Source organism: Falco peregrinus, chromosome 6, assembly GCF_023634155.1.
Source record: "Falco peregrinus isolate bFalPer1 chromosome 6, bFalPer1.pri, whole genome shotgun sequence".
In the NCBI taxonomy this organism is placed as follows: domain Eukaryota; kingdom Metazoa; phylum Chordata; class Aves; order Falconiformes; family Falconidae; genus Falco; species Falco peregrinus.
The window spans coordinates 44,255,623-44,276,196 of NC_073726.1; the positions used below are offsets into that span (position 1 = coordinate 44,255,623).

General features: G+C 39.1%; 2 protein-coding genes across 5 annotated transcripts; one reads left to right on the plus strand and one right to left on the minus strand.

Annotated features, from left to right (window-relative positions):
* Nucleotides 1–1,456: 1,456 nt before the first annotated feature.
* Nucleotides 1,457–10,031, minus strand: THAP5 (THAP domain containing 5). 3 transcript variants are annotated; one of them, XM_055808759.1, is made up of 4 exons: nucleotides 9,863–9,975; nucleotides 6,197–6,354; nucleotides 5,821–6,010; nucleotides 1,457–2,963 (listed from the first exon to the last, which is right to left on the minus strand). In XM_055808759.1, the coding sequence occupies exons 3-4, from the start codon at nucleotides 5,962–5,964 to the stop codon at nucleotides 1,995–1,997; spliced, it is 1,113 nt and encodes a 370-aa protein (XP_055664734.1). In that variant the 5' UTR covers nucleotides 5,965–6,010; nucleotides 6,197–6,354; nucleotides 9,863–9,975; the 3' UTR covers nucleotides 1,457–1,994. The 3 variants fall into 3 exon arrangements, with proteins under 3 accessions (XP_055664734.1, XP_055664733.1, XP_027649245.1); XM_055808758.1 differs by lacking the exon at nucleotides 6,197–6,354 and having other exon boundaries at nucleotides 9,863–10,031; XM_027793444.2 differs by lacking the exons at nucleotides 6,197–6,354; nucleotides 9,863–9,975 and adding an exon at nucleotides 8,984–9,750.
* A 103-nt stretch (nucleotides 10,032–10,134) lies between these two features.
* DNAJB9 (DnaJ heat shock protein family (Hsp40) member B9) lies at nucleotides 10,135–19,769 on the plus strand. Of its 2 annotated transcripts, none has more exons than XM_055808491.1 (3): nucleotides 10,135–10,286; nucleotides 14,015–14,242; nucleotides 15,999–19,769. In XM_055808491.1, the coding sequence occupies exons 2-3, from the start codon at nucleotides 14,026–14,028 to the stop codon at nucleotides 16,427–16,429; spliced, it is 648 nt and encodes a 215-aa protein (XP_055664466.1). In that variant the 5' UTR covers nucleotides 10,135–10,286; nucleotides 14,015–14,025; the 3' UTR covers nucleotides 16,430–19,769. The 2 variants fall into 2 exon arrangements, with proteins under 2 accessions (XP_055664466.1, XP_005242160.1); XM_005242103.4 differs by lacking the exon at nucleotides 10,135–10,286 and adding an exon at nucleotides 10,460–10,544.
* The last annotated feature ends 805 nt before the right edge of the window (nucleotides 19,770–20,574 follow it).

Genomic DNA, 20,574 nt, shown 5'->3' on the forward strand with positions numbered 1-20,574 from the left:
ACATTTTGGAATAGAGCTCATGTCTGAGCTTTCATTGCCATTCAAGACCTATAGTGGACTTTTGAACTGGGTGGTCAGTCTTACAATATAGTGTTAGCAAAGAATTTGTAGTGACATTAATGAAATTTCTAAAATTGCCAAATCACGTAACAACTTAGTATATAATTTTGTAAATCACTTTAGATCTCTTTTTTAAAAAATAAAAAATACGCAGTTCAGAGAGGCCACCTGGACAATGTTAGCTGTCCAACAAAATTGGACTTTGCATACTAGCAACGTTTCTAGAGAATACAGGACAATTCTTGTAATTTCAGAGCACACAAGGCAGAACAGGTGTGTTCTTTTGTTACAGGGACAGTACTCTGTAACAAGAGGGGAAGAACTGAGCTGGTCACAGAGTCCTGGTAAATAATTGATCATATTACAGCTGACCTTTATCTTCTTCAGGAGTTTTCCCAAACATATCCTGTGCTTCGAGCCTAAAAGAAGTTAACAAGTTGAAGGACAAAACAAGCTTACTGCAGTGGTTACTGATACAGACTAACCTCTTACAGCACTTTGCTTTAGCAGACCAATATCTAGGCAGCTACTACTCTGAGCCTCAAAAATGTTCTGACATTTGACTAGTTTGCAGTTTATCTAGTTAGAGGCCAGCTTTGAAATCACTGTTGCTTGATCCTCAGTTCCTTATGAAAAGATTATCAGAACACTTCAGAATGTTTCTGATGGAGAACACAGGTTAACAGACTGCAAAGGAACCCATTTGCTCCAGTCCTAGACTGAGCTGGTGGTGGTGGTAGTGGGGACACACTTTTTAATATTGGAAAATACATCCAAGCCCCTCAAGTAATTGAATCATGGCAGAATAGAACAGACTAGGTCAGTTGAAAGGGACTACCAACGATCACCTAGTCCAACTGTGATGTACAGTTGGACTAGATGATCCAGTACTAGTACAAGGAACTCCTGATCTGAACAGAACACAGAAACAGAAAGCATTTAAGCAAGCTAACTTCCCTCAAAATGAACCGTCAGTACCTTTCTACTGCAGTGGCATCCTGTGCACTAGAGAGTTTAAAAAAAAAACAACAAACCAATCAATACAGGGGAACAGATTTCTACTCTTGCAATTCCATTTCTTGAAGAGTAAGACATACAAAAATAGTGACCCAGATTCTGCTACTTTCCCTAGCAATTTTCTCTGCAAAGAATTATCTTCTGCAGTATATTAACGGTATATACACAACCCAGACTGCAAGATGATCAATGCTGAGTAGATAGCACTCACTGAATAGTTAGAGCTTTCCCTCTTACTAACCAACAAAAACATCACTATTTAGTATGGTTCTTTCCATTTCAGCTGAATCAATGAAACAAAAAAAAGCTATGGACCTGTTCACTGTAATAATATTCTTAAAATAATTTTTGTTTGTAGAACTAAATGAAAAGCAACACCTTTTACTGCAGAAACAATTTTAATAAGGTCAAAGTGTACAAAAAACTACCAGAACAAATATTAGATAAACAGAAGATGAAAGAGTAATTGCGTTCTTACTGGACAATGTGTATTACACACCTCATTACTCATTTAAAAGAGCATTAAGACACTTTTTTTAAAAAAACAAGTTCATAATTGTCCATCACAGATGCTTATTCTGTCCATTCTACTGCTGCCCCAAATGCTGGAGTTGCATGTTTCAGGGGAGCCTGCAGCTAGAAAGGTTTAACTTATCTTTATTGATTAAATTAATATACTTTTTAACAAAACTTTAACGTGTTTAGATTTTTTTAAAGCTTACTTGCAAGTCACGTTTTATAGGCAATGTTCTTCCACCTAGCTTTGGTAGTGATTGATTTAACATTTTAAAGAATATTTGCTATTCACACAATCTGCATTAGATGTCTAAAATACCACGACTGATACAGAAGTTATTTTGTCCAAAAGGACTGTCAAAGAGGCTAAAAAGATATATTAGAACAATCATTGAAAGCCTTTACTGTAACATAGTCACCTCGAGTGTTGTAAAGCAGTTTTCTACAATCTTCAACTTTTCTTCAGAAAGCAGGTTTTCTTGCTTCAGTTGTCCAATAAGAGCTTCCAAGGATCTGAGTCTCCCCAAAGTTTTTATCTCCTGCATTTCAAGTAGAGTTATCTTAGAGTGCAGCTTTGAAATTTTTTGCCAAAGGTGATCTCTGTCTATGTCTTGTTTGCAGTATGAATGCTCAGTTTGTAATACTTCACTTCCACCATATGCATTCATATAGACAGGTTTATCTGTTTCTGTCTCCTCTGTGTCAAGAAACTCTTGCTTAATAGGCAGGAAAGTAGTATTTACTATTTCAGGGTCTTCTGGACTCTCAGCTGGCACAATAATAGCGATGACAGATTCTTCACTTCCGCTGAACTGTTCAATAGTTTGTGTGACTGTACTCAGTAAAACTGCATTTTCACTTGTTGGTTGTACTTCAAGCGAGCAACCTACCCCATGAGAGTCAGGATTTTCAACTGCATAGTCAGTAATTGAACCTAAAGCATTTTTCAGTTTCAGAGATGAATTAATGTAGTCAGGGTCTGTAAATTGCAAAACTGTAGCTGTACAACCTACTGGATCCTCTACAGAAGAGCAAACACTGGTAGCTTCCATGCTTTGAACTGCTGCTGCCATTAAAACAGGATTAGGTTGATGTATATGCTGCTTAGATGAACTATCAAGAGCAACACTGTCTGCCTGAAAGCCTTCTCTGTTTTGAAGTTGCAGGTTTTGAATTTGTAAAGGTTTACTCAAAACAGCTGAGCAAACTACTTCTGCTTCTTCACCTACATTTTCTGCACTTACAGGATTTTTCTTTGGCGTACAGGGTTCAAGTGATACAGATGCTTTCTCTGACACGACCTTTGTATTTGTTTCTTCTGTGTCTTTTGTCTTTAGCTCCTGTGGGCTGTTCTGAGAAAAATCTTTCTCCTGGAGGAAAAAAAAAACCCAAACATTGTAACTAGGAAATCACTTGAGCGTAAAAATATATGAAGCAAATCTCATTCTACACTATGGTACTGCATAAAGGATAATTTACATGAGCACTCTTTAAAAATTACACCAGAGACCTGAAAATTCAAGTATCTTCCATAACTTTGCTTTAGGTCCTAACTGTTGAAATAGCATTTTAAATCTCTAAAGGCAGTTAAGACGTCCCCCCCACCCCCCCCATTTTCAAACCCTACGGAACTTTACCAATTTACACAAGACAATGTAATTTTAAAAGCACTTCAAGAGAAATCTGTCTGACAAAGGCTAACATCCCTTATTACCACCTGAAATACTGTATTAAATATATGTCTGTTAAATATCAACAGTACCAGACTTTTGCATTAACGATGCAGTAACAGTGTTGTTTTAGAAAGATATAGGAAATTCTTAGTCATGCTGTCTACCCCACAGGAAATTTAATAAAAAAAGATTATGAACACAGGCTTGCTGAATAGTGAAATGTACTCATGCACAATCACATAGGCTGATTTTTAAATAAGCAATTAAGTTCTGACAACTAATCTTTGTAATGCATAAGAATGGAGAACTTTTTTTTTTGGATGGACAGAAATCTTAGCAGCAGGATACAATTTACACAGGACTTTAAACAGAAATTATTACTGAAAGAGGGACAATTTGAAGCTTATCCTTTTTTAGCCACCTTCTTTTCCCTTCCTCCACATAAACTACATCACCACATAGATGTTAAGATCAGTATCCAAACAAGCTTTTTAGTACGTTTGTCAGTGAAATAAAAATACACTAATAGTGAGTGCCTTATTTTTTTCTAGTAGGCTTGATTATGAAGAAACCAACCTGTGGAACTTGTACTCATGTTAGGCCTGTGGACTAAAAAACAAAACCAAAACTGCCCTGAACAACCAAACAGAACAAGAGTAACTTTAGCTTTGTGAACTAAATACAGGCCAAGCAAAAAAAACCAAACAAACCCCAAACCAAAACAGGGGGCAAAGAAGAGTCCAGGCTGAAAAAACAGATGATGATGCAAAAGATCATTTCAAAGTGTATATTCATAAGTACGTATGTAGTCTGAAGCATCCAAAATATATTAAACCTTGTAATTCAATTGTATATGAAACTTCAGTCTTAAACGGACTGAAAAAATGTATTAAAAAAATAGGATTCATTTTGTTATCTTTATCTTTTCAGAGGTAACACTTAATACCACATCAATCTTGGGGATTTTGAGAGAATTAAGTATTTCCTTTTCTCCATTCTACCAGCAGCTGAAAAAAGCCTTCTCAGACTAAATCTTTTACCTAGAGAAATCTCTTATGAAATATATCAGGGAAATGTTCCCCAAATCCTTGCCTATCAGGACTGCCATTAAGGCTGAATGAAAGGCACCAAAACACCCCTCAGGATTGAGCTGCTGGAAGACAGACCTTTACTTTCATTGAAAAGCTTCCTTCTCCATAAGCCCCTGCCCTCACACTCTTATGACAGTCTTCAAAATAAAAATCCTTGCAAACTAGTGTAGAATGGTTACCAATATTGAAATGCAGGCAACTAATACTGCTCTTGTATCACAAACATTCTTCATTTGGAAGAAGAAATAATATGAAATGTTTCCTGAAGAATCATTAAGCGTTTCTGAGAAGATACTCTTCACTTGCTCTAAGATACATAAAGCAAGATGGTGGTGAAATATATGCAAATATAGTTTTGATATATCTTTGATCAAAATTAGGTGCCTGTGTAGCACAGTATTTTGATGTAAACAATAGTACAAATCTGTGAAAGATGTCCTGGTTTTGGCTGGGATAGAATTTTCTTCATAATAGCTGGTGCAGTGCTGTCTTTTGGATTTAGCATGAGAACAATGCTGGTGGCACACTCATGTTTTTAGTTGTCGCTGGGTAATGTTTACACTAAGTCAAGGGCTCTTCAGTTTCTCAGGCCCTGCCAATGAGAAGGCTGGAGGGGCACTGGAAATTGGGAGGGGACGCAGCCAGGACAGCTGACCCAAACTAGCCAAAGGGATATTCCATCCCATAGAATATCATGATCAGTATAGAAACCAGGGTGAGTTGGCCAGGAACTGTTGATTGTTGCTTGGGGACTGGCTGGGTGTTGGTCAGCAGGTGGTGAGCAATTGTACTGTGCATCACTTGGGTTTTTGTTCCATTCCCTTTGGCTTTTATTCCTCTCCCCTTCCCTCTCATCCTTATTATTACTACAGTTTTTATTTCATTCTGATTATTAAATTATTCTTACCTCAGCCTTCAAGTTTTCCCTTTTTTCCACTGATTTTCCTCCCCATCCTGCTGAGGGAGTGGGGGAGTGAGCGAGTGGCTAGCTGGTACTTAGTTGCCATCTGGAGTTAAACCACAACAAAGACAAGATGTAGTCTTTGTGGGCTATGTTTAGCAGCCTACTCTCCTGAGCTCTTAGGTGTCAGAGAGGTTAGGGACAAGAAAGAGAAATGAGTAGTTTGAAACTAAAACATTCCAAAGCCAGTATTAATGTACAGTTAATAAAAAGCCTTAAAAGAACATTAAAATATAAGTAAGAGTAATTGCACAGGAAAAGCTTCTGTAGCTTCCAGATAAAAAAAGATACTGAACTCCAGGCAAAGTATGGGATGTTGTCTTCCTTTACACTATGGAATCACATACTCATATTGTGTCAGTCCTGCTGACAAAATGTTTTGATGGACAGGAATTCAATTTTTAAAATAAAATATGGATGTATTACAGATAATTAGAACATCCGTATTACATCAATAGTTGATTAGCTTTGTACTACAATAAGAAAGATAAGAACACATTACCTCATCATCTGGGGAAGCGAAAATTGTTGGTACAGCAGTATGTTTCAAGTATCGTATACCCCATCGCACATCAAGGGAATCAGGGGTAAAATGATCACTGCATAGAAGCTGGTGCTTACTTGGAGTCCATGCATCTCGTTTCATATTCCGTAACCATTTCTCCAGTCTCTCTTTATCATGAAGTGGAAATCTTTTTTAAAGCAGTTGAAAAAACAAAAAAAAAAACCACAAACAAAAAACCTGTTATTTTTTTCTCCGTTCTTTCTTCTTTTTAAACAAAGAATATCTCATTGCTCCTTACAAGGTAGTCTTTCCTTAAGAGACAATTAAAATAATCCTTTAAAAAAATTTAAATACTAATCAGGATGTCACTTACATGTTAATCCAATAATTATCCAAATTATTTCTAGTTAGATATTTGCTCTAGAGTTCACAGCAGAATTTCTGTTGATTTCTGCTAGTCGAGAGTTTCAGAACACATGGCCAAGATGTTTTGAAAGGTTTGATCCCGCAACACTTGCTCAGAAAGCAGTTCTGCTGAAATAAGATTAAATACTCTGACTTAATTTTCAAAAGTTAGGTCTGGCCCTCATTTTAGAAATAGTATTTGTGGGGCTTTTTTGTCTTACTAGACACAACTAGTAACAAAATCTTTTGTTACTGTTTTTTGTTTAACAGAGTACCTTTTAATACATCTCATACTTCAGTTTTTCTGGTAATTTTGAAGAGTGACTATTTCCAATACAGGAATTAAATTTTGTTCAAAAAGTAAATACATGCAAATGCAAAGCATTTCTATATTTTGTGTTTCAGCAATAAAGCTTTCTTTCAGTGCTAAGAGCCCACACAATTTATGTAATCTACAACAAACTTTTCAACCATCTAACCTATTTGAAGAGGCAAACGAAGAGTATAGACATTCATAGAAAAAAATTAAATTGGTTTTGAAAATATATGCAGTCAGACAAATTTCACAGGAAAAAGAACTAAAGTAAAAGAACATGGGTGAATATTTGCAGTTTACTTATTGAATTGCAAATGCAAAGGGAAATGAAAGGCTCATCATGATGCATATACAGTCAAGCAGTTATGGTAATGGCAACATGTACATTCAGACCACTCTTGGCTCTCATTTCTTATCAGACAGATATCTAGGTATTTGAAACGTGCTTAAGATTTCTCTGGTGCATATCAAGTTTATTTTAACTCTAGCATATAACCACATATGATACATGAAACATAACTTGAATACTGAGCAGTGTTAAATGACTACCGTTAAGAAAACAACATTCTTCAGAATCACGAAAATTAAAAAAATACATCTGTTTTGTATACATGATACTGTAAGAGACAGATTCATGTAGTCATTAAACCTGTTCTGATTGTAACTGTAGGATGTAAAAAGTATTCACTGTTGGCTGTATGATGGACAACGGAACATCCAGATGTGAGTAAGTGCCTACAGCCTCTTTACAAAAGCCATTTTGTGTTACTTGCTAAATAGAAATGGAGCATTCCTAATGCCATTTGTCTTCCATTAGCTCTTTTTTCCTTTTAATTAACAATCAGTTCCTTTGGTTGTGCTTATTACTATATATTTATGGAACTTTCATGCACACAAAAAAATCATTCTGCAGTGAGGTATTCCAACACAACAGAAGCTGGGGAGAGAGCCTGGAGTGTCACCTGAATACTATGAAAGGCACCCGTCAGGCAACTTCTCGGCAAGCCCTAGATCCCACCTTCAAATCCCTGAAGCTGTAGGCTTCTTCCAAAAGCCATACAGGGCAATGACTCTTAAGCAAGCCCACAGCGTTCCAAAATTGCAAACTCAGCTCATTTTCAGAGAAAGACACCTGAGATTCACAGGATAAAGGTGCCTATCTTCACCTCTACCCCAATCTTGAATTCACTGCCAGTCAAGTTTTCAAATTACCAAGGAAACTGAGTAAGGTTTTGATGCATCTGGCTCTGAGTATCTGCAGGAATGAAAGGAAACATGCTGGCAAGAAAAGAATAACCTGTGAAGGGCAGGTTAGAGGTTCAGGCTTTTCAAATCCTGACTACTTCGTGTATGCCCAACAGCAGCGTTACATATATTACAAGCATGCCCTAGGAGCAACAGAGCTTAGCCTGGGATGTTACACCCTGTCCAGGAAGGTCTTGAGAACATTTGCTTCCACTGCTGTTACCCTTGCAACATAGCACTCACTGCTTTCTCCAGTCAGCCAGTTTCAGATGGAAAACAAAATAGTCTGTAGTGACAACGTCTGACAGCAAAATGTATTATTTTAGCTTAAGGGCAACTTTGCCAAAACCTGCTCCTGCTTCAATAGTCCCCCTTATTCATCAACAGAATCTGTTCTCTGGTGTGAACATAACACACACACACACACAAATGGAAAGAAGTGGACAGAATTTACTCAGCAGTTGCCCCCACTGCACAAGTCAGAGCGGTGTAGAAACAAAACGAAGAAGCGTACTTAGGCCAGTTGAGATTAGATTACAATTAAAAATTTCAGAAGGGTCTCAGACCCAAACTCACAGAGCACCAAAGGACTTCTTTGGGATGGTAAGAGGCAACAGAATAAATCTTGCAATTCATGTCAGTAGTAGTTGCTAATGTAGGCCAGGAGAGCTCTATAAATCAAGTCTCAGCACCCTTTCTACAGGACCATTATACTCGCCATGCAGCACAATTCAATGGCTAGATAAGACAGCTGTGTTTTTGCAATCATCTTTATACCAATGCCATTTATGTGAATATGAATATTTATCAGCACTGAAACTTGTTTTGATCATCCATGTGGCACATTCTCTAAAGCAATATAAAAAAATTATTTCCCCACATTTTCGTGATTGTTTTATGATGAATCACATATTAAAGGCATGCTGGGAAAAAAGCTTTCCTTCAATCTAAACTAAAATCCCTTTCAAGGCAGTCTTCCTGTGGGTCTTCCTACATACCCTTCCTGATCTTGGAATAACAAAGACTAATCAGCAACTAAAACAAAACTTAGTTTGAGGCATACATTTTACTAAAACAGATTTTGAGGCTAGTCATAAAATTTCTTCACATTTTTCTTAAATGCTACAAAATTCCTCTTGTTGACAAATGCGTATCATGCTTTTATTCAACAGAAATGCATTAATATTTAGTTACCTGCACTGTGCTCCTCTCGGGGTTGTGAAACCCACCCTTCTGGGAATCAACAACCACACAACTGCCAACAGCGCAGAGGTCACTGCGGGCCTGGGCCGGTGACCAACCAGTTGGGTGGCCGGGGAATACTACGCGGCCACCATAAACCGTGTTTTGGCAACCGAGCCAGGCAGCTTCCAGCCAGCTCAGCTGCTTCCAAACAAACCCGCAATGCCTCTGTTCGCAGCGAAGGCACGACAATTCTAGTGGGAATATTTCATTTTAAAGAAACAGTATATGTTTCCTTTCCTGCTCTGTTGCCCTCCCCTCAGCTTGCAAGCTGTCAGCCACAGGACACGCAGCTCCCTCACCACTGAGCCACTGCCCCACTCGCGCCCGCCCTGCTAACCCCCTGCACAGCGCCGGCCGCGCTCCAAATACACGGGGTGACCGGTGCTACTCAGCTCTAACAGCCACACAGCCTCTGATTAGAAGCGCAAATTTTATTTCTTAGTCGAATCTCTTAGCTCTTCACTTCATTAATCGGCTGCGTCTATTCAATAGCCCTTCGGCGCCGCAGCACTCCCGCCCCACCCCCCGCAAGTACCTGCCCCTTCGCGGGGGGTGGGAGTGGGGGGGACTAAACACCCGGCCTGCCGACCCTTTCTCCCCACACCTTTCCCTTCCCCTCTCCCGCAGACAGGAGGGCGCCACCTCCCCTCAGCGCCTCGGCGACTACCAGCCCCAGAAGTTAGTCCCTCGGCCATGTACCCACGCAGCTCCTGAGGGGCCGCTGCGGGCCTCGCCGGACTCGGAGCCGGCCCCTTCGGCGTTCACCATCCCTAGGGCCACCCCCCCCCCCTCCCAGGCCTCTATCCCCGCCCCCCCCCAGCCACTCACGGGTAGAAGCTCAGCTTGCGCTGGTCCCTGGCGCTTTGGCCCCCTCGGTTCTTGCAGCAGGACGCGGCGCAGTACCGCGGCATGGCGGTGCACCGCAGCCCGGCGCGGGGCGGAACCACCACGCGGTAGCAGTGGGGCCGCGGCGGACAAGAGACACGGCGGCAACAGCCCCGCCTCCGCCCGCCGCCCCTTGTGCCGGGGGGGGGGGGAAGCCCCGCCCCGCGGCGGCAGCTGCAGCGGCTGCCGCTCGCGTGCGCGGCGTCACGTGGGGCTGAGCGGCCAATGGCGCAGCGCTTCGTGTAGAAATCGCAGTCGGGGCGCGGGGGAAGCTCTGCGCGAGCGCTGGCGGCGGTGGGGCGGGAGCGGTGCGCGGGGCGCTGAGGGGCAGCGGCCTCTGTGCTGGCGGCGGCGAGCGTGGGCCGAGGTGAGGGGCGGCACGGAAGGGCTGGGGCTGCTGTGGAGGGTCTTGGGGAAGGTGGAGGGATGCTGATGGGGGAAAGCGGACGCGGTGGGGCCGGAGCGGTTAGGAGGTGCTGTGGCGGCTGGGGGAGGGGAGCTGGGGGCGGTGTGGGAAAGGGAGGACACACACGGACTCGGTCTGGTGCCTTTATTTGCCCTTTGGGCTCTCCCTTCTCGCTAGGCCCGTCTGCTGTGGTCTTTTGCAAGCCTGGTCGACTTGGAGGTAGGGCAGCGTCGCTTAGTGTCGCTGGTATCGTTTGTCGAGCTCTGGCTCGGCCTCGCTTTGTGGTACGGCTCTGGCGAGGTTCAGAGGGGTCTGGCAAGGGAGGATGACGCCGGGGAGGCTCTGTTTCGTTTCCTTGATCTCCAGAAGATGCAGGAGCCTTCTAGATTTGCTTTCCGGTCAGTATAGGAAGCCAAGAAAAATACGAGCCCTGGACTTTGACAGACTCCTGTAGTTAGCTGTGAACTAGGAGACTTGCTTACTCATCCAGTTAGTCGTGATATGAGAAGCATTGGAGGACTTGGTAACTTTCTTACTGCTAATAAATAGCGCGTAAAAATAATCATATGACGTCGTGATCCCACTGGATAGTGCATTGCAATTCCTGCAGTCAGAGCAGTAGTGATGCTGTGGATTTTCTGAGTATGAGACTTCGTGGATATAAGCATTTCTTAAGATCTTTGTTAATTACTTTTAAAGAGGGATGGAATCGGGCATTTGCATTGCAAGATGGACGTAGAGTCTTATTTTCTATGAGTGACAGATTTTATTCCTAGTACATCATCCTTAAGCATCACTTCGGCATGCAGCTATTGATAAATGTTGATAGACTGATAAAGAACTGATTATCACCTCTATTATATTTTTGATCGTCGTTAGACAGTATACTACTTACACTATAAGCTGTTGTAGTTGAGAACTGTAACAACTTATTCAACAGAGTTAAATAGTTGATCTGTGTTAATAAAATCTCTAACTTTATTCCTAGATGTACCTAAATAAAATGTAGTTCTTTATAATTGTTAGGAAAGACGTTTTGTGGCATGAGCTGAATGTCAAGAAGTATACAGAATTAATGCATTTTGTAATGTGTTTGAAGTAACTACTGTACATAGCCTGGAAAGTGAAACTTACCTGTCCATTTTTGACTGAGAAACCGAGGGAGAAGAGGCATAAGCAGAATAAGTGTGTTTAAGAGACTTGATTTTGAAAGGGGTTGTGAAAGTAATTAGGGGTGGCAGGGCAGCGGTCAGGCATTTAACAGATTAGTTAATGGTAGCAGCAGTTAAGATGCTGACAGCATAATAAAATAAGTGTTTTCAAAAATGTAAATTGAATAATTGATGATAGTGTCAAAATATGACAATGTCTTTCTGATCATGTTATAAATTTAAAATTCTGTTTATATTGGAGTTCTGTTTGTACTTGATTTTCATTTACGTTTCATTGAGTTGTTCAAGGGCAGCATTAAATCTACATTATTTTAAAAAATAGTGAAACTTAAGTACTGATTATATTTTTTTTTAAGTATGGTTTAGAAATCTAGTTAAAACTGGGGGAAGTATAGCATAGAACTGTGTTACAGAAAACCTAATGTAAAACTGTAGAAAAAGGAAAACTTAGGTGTAATTCACTATCAAGAATAATAGAAGTTGAGAAGGTTAGGCAGAGCACAAAACTTTGAAGGAGTGACTTGATGTTCTTGGGCTTCAATTAACTTGGATGTTACAAAAGAGGATTTGGCTCTTAATGAAGGGCATAAACTACTCACTTTTTTTTTTTTTTAGCTTTTCATTGTTCAATAATAGTAGAAGGAAGTTAGCCGTTAGAGAATGCAGCAGGTGATTATACCAGCATGATGCAGGTGTGAGGTAATGAAGTAAAATAAAAACGATATTATGGGTGAGATAAAGACAGGCCTAAGTCTGTATCTGTAAAGCACATAAGGGAATAAAGTTCTGAAAGTGTGGAAGGATATACATGTGTGTAGTTCCTAGTACCCAGCAAAGTTTCAGGTTTGTGAAGAGGTGCGAGAAAATACGGGTAAAAACCTTGAAAAGGCATGTACTAAAAATATGTCTGTTATCATGCATGAAGAATACCAAAAAGAACTGTCTGTTTGGTATCTAAGTACGCTGACCAAAATACGATTTGTTTCAACTGCTGTTCCTTAACACTTGATACCATGCAGGCTGCTAGCCAAATAAATGCTTAAGAGGGCACGGGTACGTTAATTTTATGAGCTTTTTGCTTTTGCCTCACAACATTTACTTTAGCCCCCTGACTTAACTGTTAGAAATTGGGGTTTTTTTCCCATTTTTGGTGCTTGGGGTTTAATTTTCTTTAGAGGATATGGACTTCTGTTAAAGGCTTAATTGTCATATGTACCTGGTATCCAAAGGTTTTGAAATCTGTGACGAACGTTTGGGCCTCATACTGTCTAAAAGTATTCTAACTAATGGTCCTCAGACTGTAAGGTTAGCTTATTCAGCTTTCAGGAAGGTAATACCATTCATCTCTCCGAGTTGTATGGTATACTCAAATCAGTGTAAGCTGGTCAAGGGGACACGTTACTTCTGGCATGCTCAGGGCCTTGTCATACATTCTGCTGGTTAGATGACAGCCAGCATTCTGTCTTCGAACATTCATGTTTCTGTACTCTGCGTTTTAAATACATGCACAGGCCTTGGAAAATCATTCAATATTTTCTTCTGGTAGGAAGGGCTCACTTTGTCCTCGGAAAAAAATCATGAGAGATCATGTGGCTATGTTTTTTATGACTTAATTTATGCCACAGCTTTTCCCCTGAGTTCCAGCATCAATTTGTTTCAAGATACAACTTTTTGACAAATACATTGCTGAAAAAAAGGCACAATTTTAATTATTGTTGAAGCTGCTTGTCTTGTGTAGAAGACTCCTTTTTTGAGTTCAGTTTAGATGTTGAGAGCTTCATATGTAAACCTTTATATGCAATGGTACTTATCAGCTGAATTCTTTGATATCAAAGTTATGGTAGGTGTTTTTATAGTACAATCTAATACAAAAGCCCAGCCCATTGTAAAGGAAAATGTGCCCTACTTGACTGAACTCCGTACTCTAAATGAGTGTTTTACTTTTTATCATGTTCATGTTAGGTCAGTTAAATGACCTTGAGAAGCTGAGCATGAGCATGCAAGTCTTGTCTTCCTGCACTCACAGTTGGTTTCTAGGCCAGTTGTGTTTTCAGGCTCTTGTTACTGCACAAGGTAACTAGTCAATTGGTTTTCAGTATTGAGCAGGTGTTTGCAATCTGCACTTAATTTAGAGCTGCTGTGTTTATGGTCCTAGAACTCAAGGATTAGTTTAAAACTATAGTTCAGGTATGCCAGCATGAACTGTTTGACACAGTGATACGTATTGTATATTTAGCGGCTCTGTGGGAGAATGTACAGTTAAGAATAGGTGTAAAACAAAGATGAACATGGAAGTGCGCATGTGATGCGTATGAACTATGAATTTGTGGATTTTTAATTTACATATACTGATTATGAAACTAGGGGAATGGAGTTTGTGTGAAACAGTGGGCTTACATGTCTGTCACTGAGTGACTCCTGAAACTTACAGGTCTTCCTCTTCTGGCTTATGGTTGTGTCTATAAGTTGTGGAATGTGAATAACTAGCTCTTCAAGTATATTTTGGTTTTGTTCTAGGAACCAGAGAAATGGCCACTACTCAATCTGTCTTCACATTTGCTCTCTGCATTTTAATGATAACTGAATTAATACTGGCCACAGAGAGCTATTACGATATCTTAGGAGTTCCAAAAAATGCATCGGACCGCCAGATCAAGAAGGCATTTCACAAGCTGGCTATGAAGTACCACCCAGACAAAAATAAGAGTCCTGGTGCAGAAGCGAAATTTAGAGAAATTGCTGAAGGTAATATATGCTAACCTTAGTCTTAATAATTCTATACATGACTTAAACCTGTGAGCAAATGTGATAACTTGTTATACTCCTTTTATGTCTTATTCCGTGAAAACAGATATTATTTTTTTCCTTAATTCTACTTCTGTGCTGTCAAATGTCCAATATTGGTATCTGACTTGTTCTTGTGTCCTTGCACATAGGCCTTTTACACAGTTTATGTATTCCTGCTTCTTAGGCTTTTTGGTTTATGCCTCTTGGCACAAAATACACTTGGCAGTAGGACAGCTTTAGCCCTGGGAGGTTAATTCTTATCTTTTGATCTGTCTAGTAAGATGTAGCTCAGGATTACTAGAGCTTCAGGGGGACCTAACAACAACCTTCCAGTAACTACGGGGAGATTATAAAAAAGACGCGACAGGGTGCTTCAGTGGTTCATGGGGGGAGTACAAGAGACAACAAGTGAAAGAGGTTCAGAGTCATTATAAGGAAAATATTTTTCACCTTGAGGATAGGCTAGTGTTGGAACAGGTGCTTAGAGAGGTTCTGCAGTCTCCAACCTTGGAGATATTCCAGAAGTGAGTGGATAAAGCCCTGTGTAACCTAGTCTGGTAACTGACCCTACTTCTGAGAAGGTTAAAGACCTTCTGAGGTCACTTCCAACTTCTGAATTATCCTGTGAGCCTAGGAATGCACCACTCATAAGTGTTCTATGATAAAACGTAATGATGGAAGCGAATAATCAAACACAGAAGACAACTTGCTGAAAAATAAGGTGCTCCTACTTCTGCTCCCCATATTGTTACAACGTGCATCTATTAGTGTAGTTCTAACTAGGCTAATAATATTTCTGGGTTTTACCTTCTTGTCTGCAGAAGAACTCTTTTGAAAGAAAGGTTGTCATTAATGTAATGAAAGGGAGGGACAGTCTCTTTAGATACTTACTGCAGTTGTTAGCTCCTATTGCAGGAGGAACTGGGAACTCTTTAAGTCAGCATTGAATATATAGAATAATTGCAAGCCTTTGACAGATAAGAAAATGGAAGTGTTTAAAATTCTTAATGTTACCAGAACAGGCATATTATCTGTTTGTACCTTGGAACACTAGTAGCTGTAGTTCTGGATCAAAGGTTGGATGAAAACCTAATTCCATTTCAGGTATGTCCAATCACAAAATACAGGTTTACTATTGAACTTTTGAAAAAATGGTAATTTGGACATAGGAGAAATTAATTCCCTTTATCTCCTTGATATTTATCTTGTGGCTAGTTGTAACTGCGGTGTAGTTGGAACTCACTAGCTGGCTGGCGAGTAGTTTTGAAGACATTTCACTGTGTTTCTTTGACAGGAATGCAGCAGGCAATTAATTTTGTTAGGATGAGTTAGGAGCTCTGCCTTCCTCCTTCAGTCTTTCTGATTGTCATGTATCATTGCTGTTTTCTTTCAAATATAAACACTAATCTTTATTGCTAGTTAAACTATGTTTTATTACTGTGGATATTAAATTTTGAGGATATAATTTGCCCACATAGTATAGCTATTTTTATTATAATAAATAAAAAGTTATTTTGAAACAGCTTATTTTAGTTTGGGGAAAGTTGAACAAATACTGAGCTTGATTAGGCTTGTGTGTTGAATGAATGTGTTGCTTGAAATTTGTCCTGTTAACGGAGTGGAAGAAAGCTGTTCTTTGTCTTTGTGTATTTTTTTGTTTGTTTTAAATAGGAATGTAAATAAACTTTTGAAACTTTTTTTTTAATGGAAATAGCATATGAAACATTATCAGATGAGAATAAACGAAGAGAATATGATCAGTTTGGCCGTCACGGAGGACAAGGAAATAGTGGAAGCCCATTCCATCAGTCATTTAATTTCAACTTTGATGATCTGTTCAAAGACTTTGACCTCTTTAGTCAAAACTCACGGTCAAAAAAGCACTTTGAAAATCACTTCCGAAGTCATCGGGAAGCTCACAATCGGCAAAGACGTTCTTTCCAAGAGTTCTCCTTTGGAGGTGGACTGTTTGATGATGTGTTTGAAAATATGGAAAAAATGTTTTCGTTTAGTGACTTTGAAAATGCACACCGACATGCGGTGCGAACTGATACCAGGTTTCACGGATCCAGCAAGCACTGTAGGACTGTCACTCAGAGACGAGGAAACATGGTTACTACATATACGGACTGTTCTGGACAATAATATTTCCTTTTCATCTCTTCTCTTCTTTCAACATCTTCGTAATATTTCTTGGTTTTGTGCTAACATGGAAAAATTCTTCAGACTGTTTGTTCTAAAAAACACTTAACTGCTATAAAGAAATTGTAGATGAAACTAATCTTCAGAATAGAAAGAACAGGCATTTGGGAAGTAAGTGTCTCAGTAACTACCTAGAATGGGAGAGAAATAATCTCATATGACAGAAAAAAATCATATATATTTCTGTTTAGTTAACACTTTCTCTAAAGTTGAACTTCAACACAAGATATATATTTTTAATTTCAGAAATGTAATATAATTTTTTTCATATGCCAATTCAGGACTGTTTGAGTTACTGGTGCATGGATTGCAGCAGAGAAGATACTTTAATTTTCAAGTGCTGCTTTTTTTTATCATGTCTTTCCAAATTTTCACTTGCAGTTTTTACCTGATGGGGACTTACTCTGCAAGTTATCTAATTTACTCAAAATACCAGAAATATGATTTACCTGGGTCTTAGTTACTTTGTCCAGCATTGCAAATGTATTAAAAAAAAACTTTTTGAAGTTGGAAAACAACGAGAGGGAATATGTTAAGATTGTGCTTCACCTGGGAGTATGATGTAGGAATTGCTTTTACTTCCAAATAGCCAGATTTCATTGGCCTGAAAAGATTTTAGGTTTTGAATAACCCTTGACATATTTAAGGGATGTTCATGTATGTAATTTTGTGTGCATACAAGGTTTTGGGTTTTTTTCTTTCAAGATACAAATACCTCTTTAACAAGGTTTGGAAGAATATAGAAAACACTCTTCGTTTTATGCTTATTATATTACCATGTGTGCAGTGTAGTTTCCATAGCTCAGTTTATTGAACTTAAATACTCCTCTGTGCTCTTGTGAACTTAAGATAAGCTTGCCTACAGATTCCTAGTGTTTCTGGAAGGTTCTAAATAAAATACAGATAGATTGTGTTTAGATTGACAGGCTTATTACCTGTCAGCAGGAATTTTTCAGCATTGTGATTTGAAAGGTAAATTCTTACCATAAACACAAGATAAACCTGAGAATTACAATTGTATTTATCTAATGCCTTGTGGTGCTTACTTTGCTAATCAGGACAGTACTAATGGGTATCAGTTTCAGCACCATGGAAACCCATAACTTGTCTATAAACTGTTTAAAACTAAAAAAAACCCCAAACAACAAAAAACCAAACAACAACAACAAAAACACCAAACCAAAACAAAAAAACAACCCACAACAAAACTTCTGAACACTTGAACTGCTGTCAGTCCAAAAGTTTGGGTTTATTTTTTCACTAGTAATACAGGCTTAGTATATTAAATAAGTTCCCCTTAGAGTTTACTGTCACCCACCTATTCCTGTCCCTTTAGAACTGTGAGATAAGAATTTACCTTTCAGATTGATTGGATGAGCAAAACAAGCATTTTAAACAGCAGAGTTGTAAATAGGCTTTGAGTTCTTAAAATCTTTATCAAAAGAGGTTTAACCCTTTGCTTCAAAAATGGATTTTGAAAGCTGCCTATTTGCTAAGTAACTTTAACCTTCCCCTCAAGGGTATATATTATTGCTTGTTCAGTTTTCATTCACTAAATACTTGGAATGGATTGTTGCATTATATTAAGTGCTTTTTCTTTTCCATGTTCTTCTTTATTTATTAATAGACTAATACCTCATATATGGTCTTTATAAAAAGCCAGTAATTTGTGCAAGATTATCGGAATGTGCAATATTCTTATAGTAGGAAAAGTGCTGGAGTGAGTGTGTTTTATTTCCACCCTTTTTCTGTGCAAGTAGAAATTTTTAGTTTCTTCTGTGTAATTAATGTATGATTCAACCAAAAGTTCTAATTCATGTAGATTTCTGCATTTTTTAACATACATCAGTCCTGTGCATCACGTTATCTGCCTGATTAATATCATATGGGCATCCAAGTGAACAAATTACTGAAGTTCTGAATTACTTTCACAAATACCAATTTTTTTAGAGGGCATTTCTGATGCATTTGAGGAGAATTTTTCATGCTTTATCAGCTTTCAAAAGGTGGTCTTTAGTATGAAATGTAAGAGAGTATTAGCAAATGTGACTTGGGTATGATTGCTGGAACTTAAGAGGTGAGAGGCAACTCTAGAAGGAGGATGCAAAGGTAAAATGTTAATGCCTTTATTAATCTAGTGAGTATTTTCTTATATGTGGAAACAGCAGAATGAGCAGTTTTTAAGCGTGGGAGAAGGAATATTGAAGTTTCTTCTAGAAGCAAACCTTTGACTTCTCCAAAGGTAGTTTTCTCCAGTTAGGAACTCGGGTCCATTCCCTAATCTTGAGTTAGAGGAATAACAGCTAAAATGAGCACTGTAAATTGTAGGAAACACAGCCGCCCCCAAGACTTAAGTCTGTTTTGAGTGACTGTATGAGTTCACCATCTTTTAGGCTAAACTTTTAGGTAAAAATTAAGGGTTCTTGGCTGTTTCTAGGTTAGCTTCCTTTCTTTAAGCATGATTCAAACTTTATTCATATAAAGTGTACTTGTTTGCCTTAATTTTTGAAGTTAAAAGTATGAAATGGATAATAAAATGATAGACCTGCTAGTTTTCTAGCTGATAGTACCTTAAAAAGACTTCCGCCTAGTCTATTTTTATCTGCTTCCATATTAGTTCTCTTCATGGCTTGTCACAGGAAGACCAACAAATACTTCCTATTACTCCTGTGGCTTCTCCAAGTGACCTTTCAGCTTGGTTTGGTTGTTGATCCAAGGTCAAATCTTAGGGAGAGCTTGCCATTAGTATTGCAGAGTCTAGTGTATGGCTATCCGTATGATTTTTCTATGATTGGTATGCTTTGAGTAGGCTTCAGGTGAAGAAATTTAGGCAGGCTTTCCTCCGCCAGCAGTCTGCAGTTTCATGGCTATCAGAACAGAAGCTTGCAAAATACGTTGCACTTCTCACTTATTCATAGCTCTTGCACATTCTTCTCCTATTTATAGTGATCGCCTCATGGCAGGCTCGCCAGCGGAAGTCTTGATACAACCTTCTGACATCCCTGACTTCAGAAGCTTAAGTGCCATCTTTGATCTCCTTATCTTGTGAAAAGACCCAGCAAAACCTATTTTTTTTTGTGTGAGGGTGAAAAATACAATTAATTTTTTAAAGGCATTTATGCATATGTAACTCCAAATGGTTGAGTTTCTGTAACTTTACCAAAATTAGTGGGTTTCTTTCATGTTTGTTTTTCCCATTATGCTTTTGAAACACAGTATCTAGTGGAGATGAAAGTACTGTAAACTTAATTAGGGTACCATTACATTAAACATGTGACAACTGTTTGTGTGTGATGTCTTTTTTTCTTTTTTCTCTTCAAGATGTAGACAAAGCCAAATTCAAGTGTGTTGTGTGACACTTGTGTTTTATGGAACATTTTGATCACTATATTTTCCCTGAAAGCGCTGATGGGGTTGATAGGGGGGAAAGGAGTGAGGCTGAAAGAAATTGACTTAATTTTACCTGGTTTCATGGGGTTTTTTTAGAGATGTTGGGAATGGGTTGGAGTTTAGGTGTTACGCCTGTAAGTCAAGCGGACAAAAAGCCTGTGCAAAAGGAGAGGCATTTCTGAGAGGCAGTGGGTGTAAGGCCTGAAAGCCTCTGCCTTGAACTGCCCTGGCTCTGCCTGCTGTCTGTGCTCTGACTGCCCTGCTGAGATGCAGGAGAGCAGTACAACCAATGTGGATTGGCCTGGGTTGCCACTGAAAAGTGCAGCTTCTGAAGCCAAGGTTTGGATGCTGTTGTGCTGGTGTGAAAGCTGACTCCCAAGACTCTTGCTTTAAAGTTCCTGTTTTCTGGGTCTGATCCTTAGAAGGTGGAGGGTATAAAAATGTTGGGGTTCTGTATGTCTCATTGGGCCATTTCTCATTAGAACAGTCTTCTCTGGAACCTAAGCAAATCTGCCATTTTAACAATGCAAAGCTACTTTCTCCAACAAGTTTAGTCCTCAAAATGTGGAAGATCTGTATTATACTTTCATGCTGAGGTGTGTAGCGTTTTTTTCTAAATATTTGTAAAATGAAAACTTACATCAGAAGTACCTGTCGGCGTTGAAACAGAGGCCTTGTGCAGAGTACCTTGACTGTGC

Coding starts and splice junctions, on each gene's coding strand:
- THAP5 (XM_055808758.1), bottom strand. CDS start 9,945: ATGCCGCGGTACTGCGCCGCGTCCTGCTGCAAGAACCGAGGGGGCCAA. Junction 6,011..9,862: donor CGCAAGCTGAGCTTCTACCC/GTGAGTGGCTGG, acceptor GCTTTAAAAAAG/ATTTCCACTTCATGATAAAG. Junction 2,964..5,820: donor TCGCTTCCCCAGATGATGAG/GTAATGTGTTCT, acceptor TTTTTCCTCCAG/GAGAAAGATTTTTCTCAGAA.
- DNAJB9 (XM_055808491.1), top strand. CDS start 14,026: ATGGCCACTACTCAATCTGTCTTCACATTTGCTCTCTGCATTTTAATG. Junction 14,243..15,998: donor ATTTAGAGAAATTGCTGAAG/GTAATATATGCT, acceptor TAATGGAAATAG/CATATGAAACATTATCAGAT.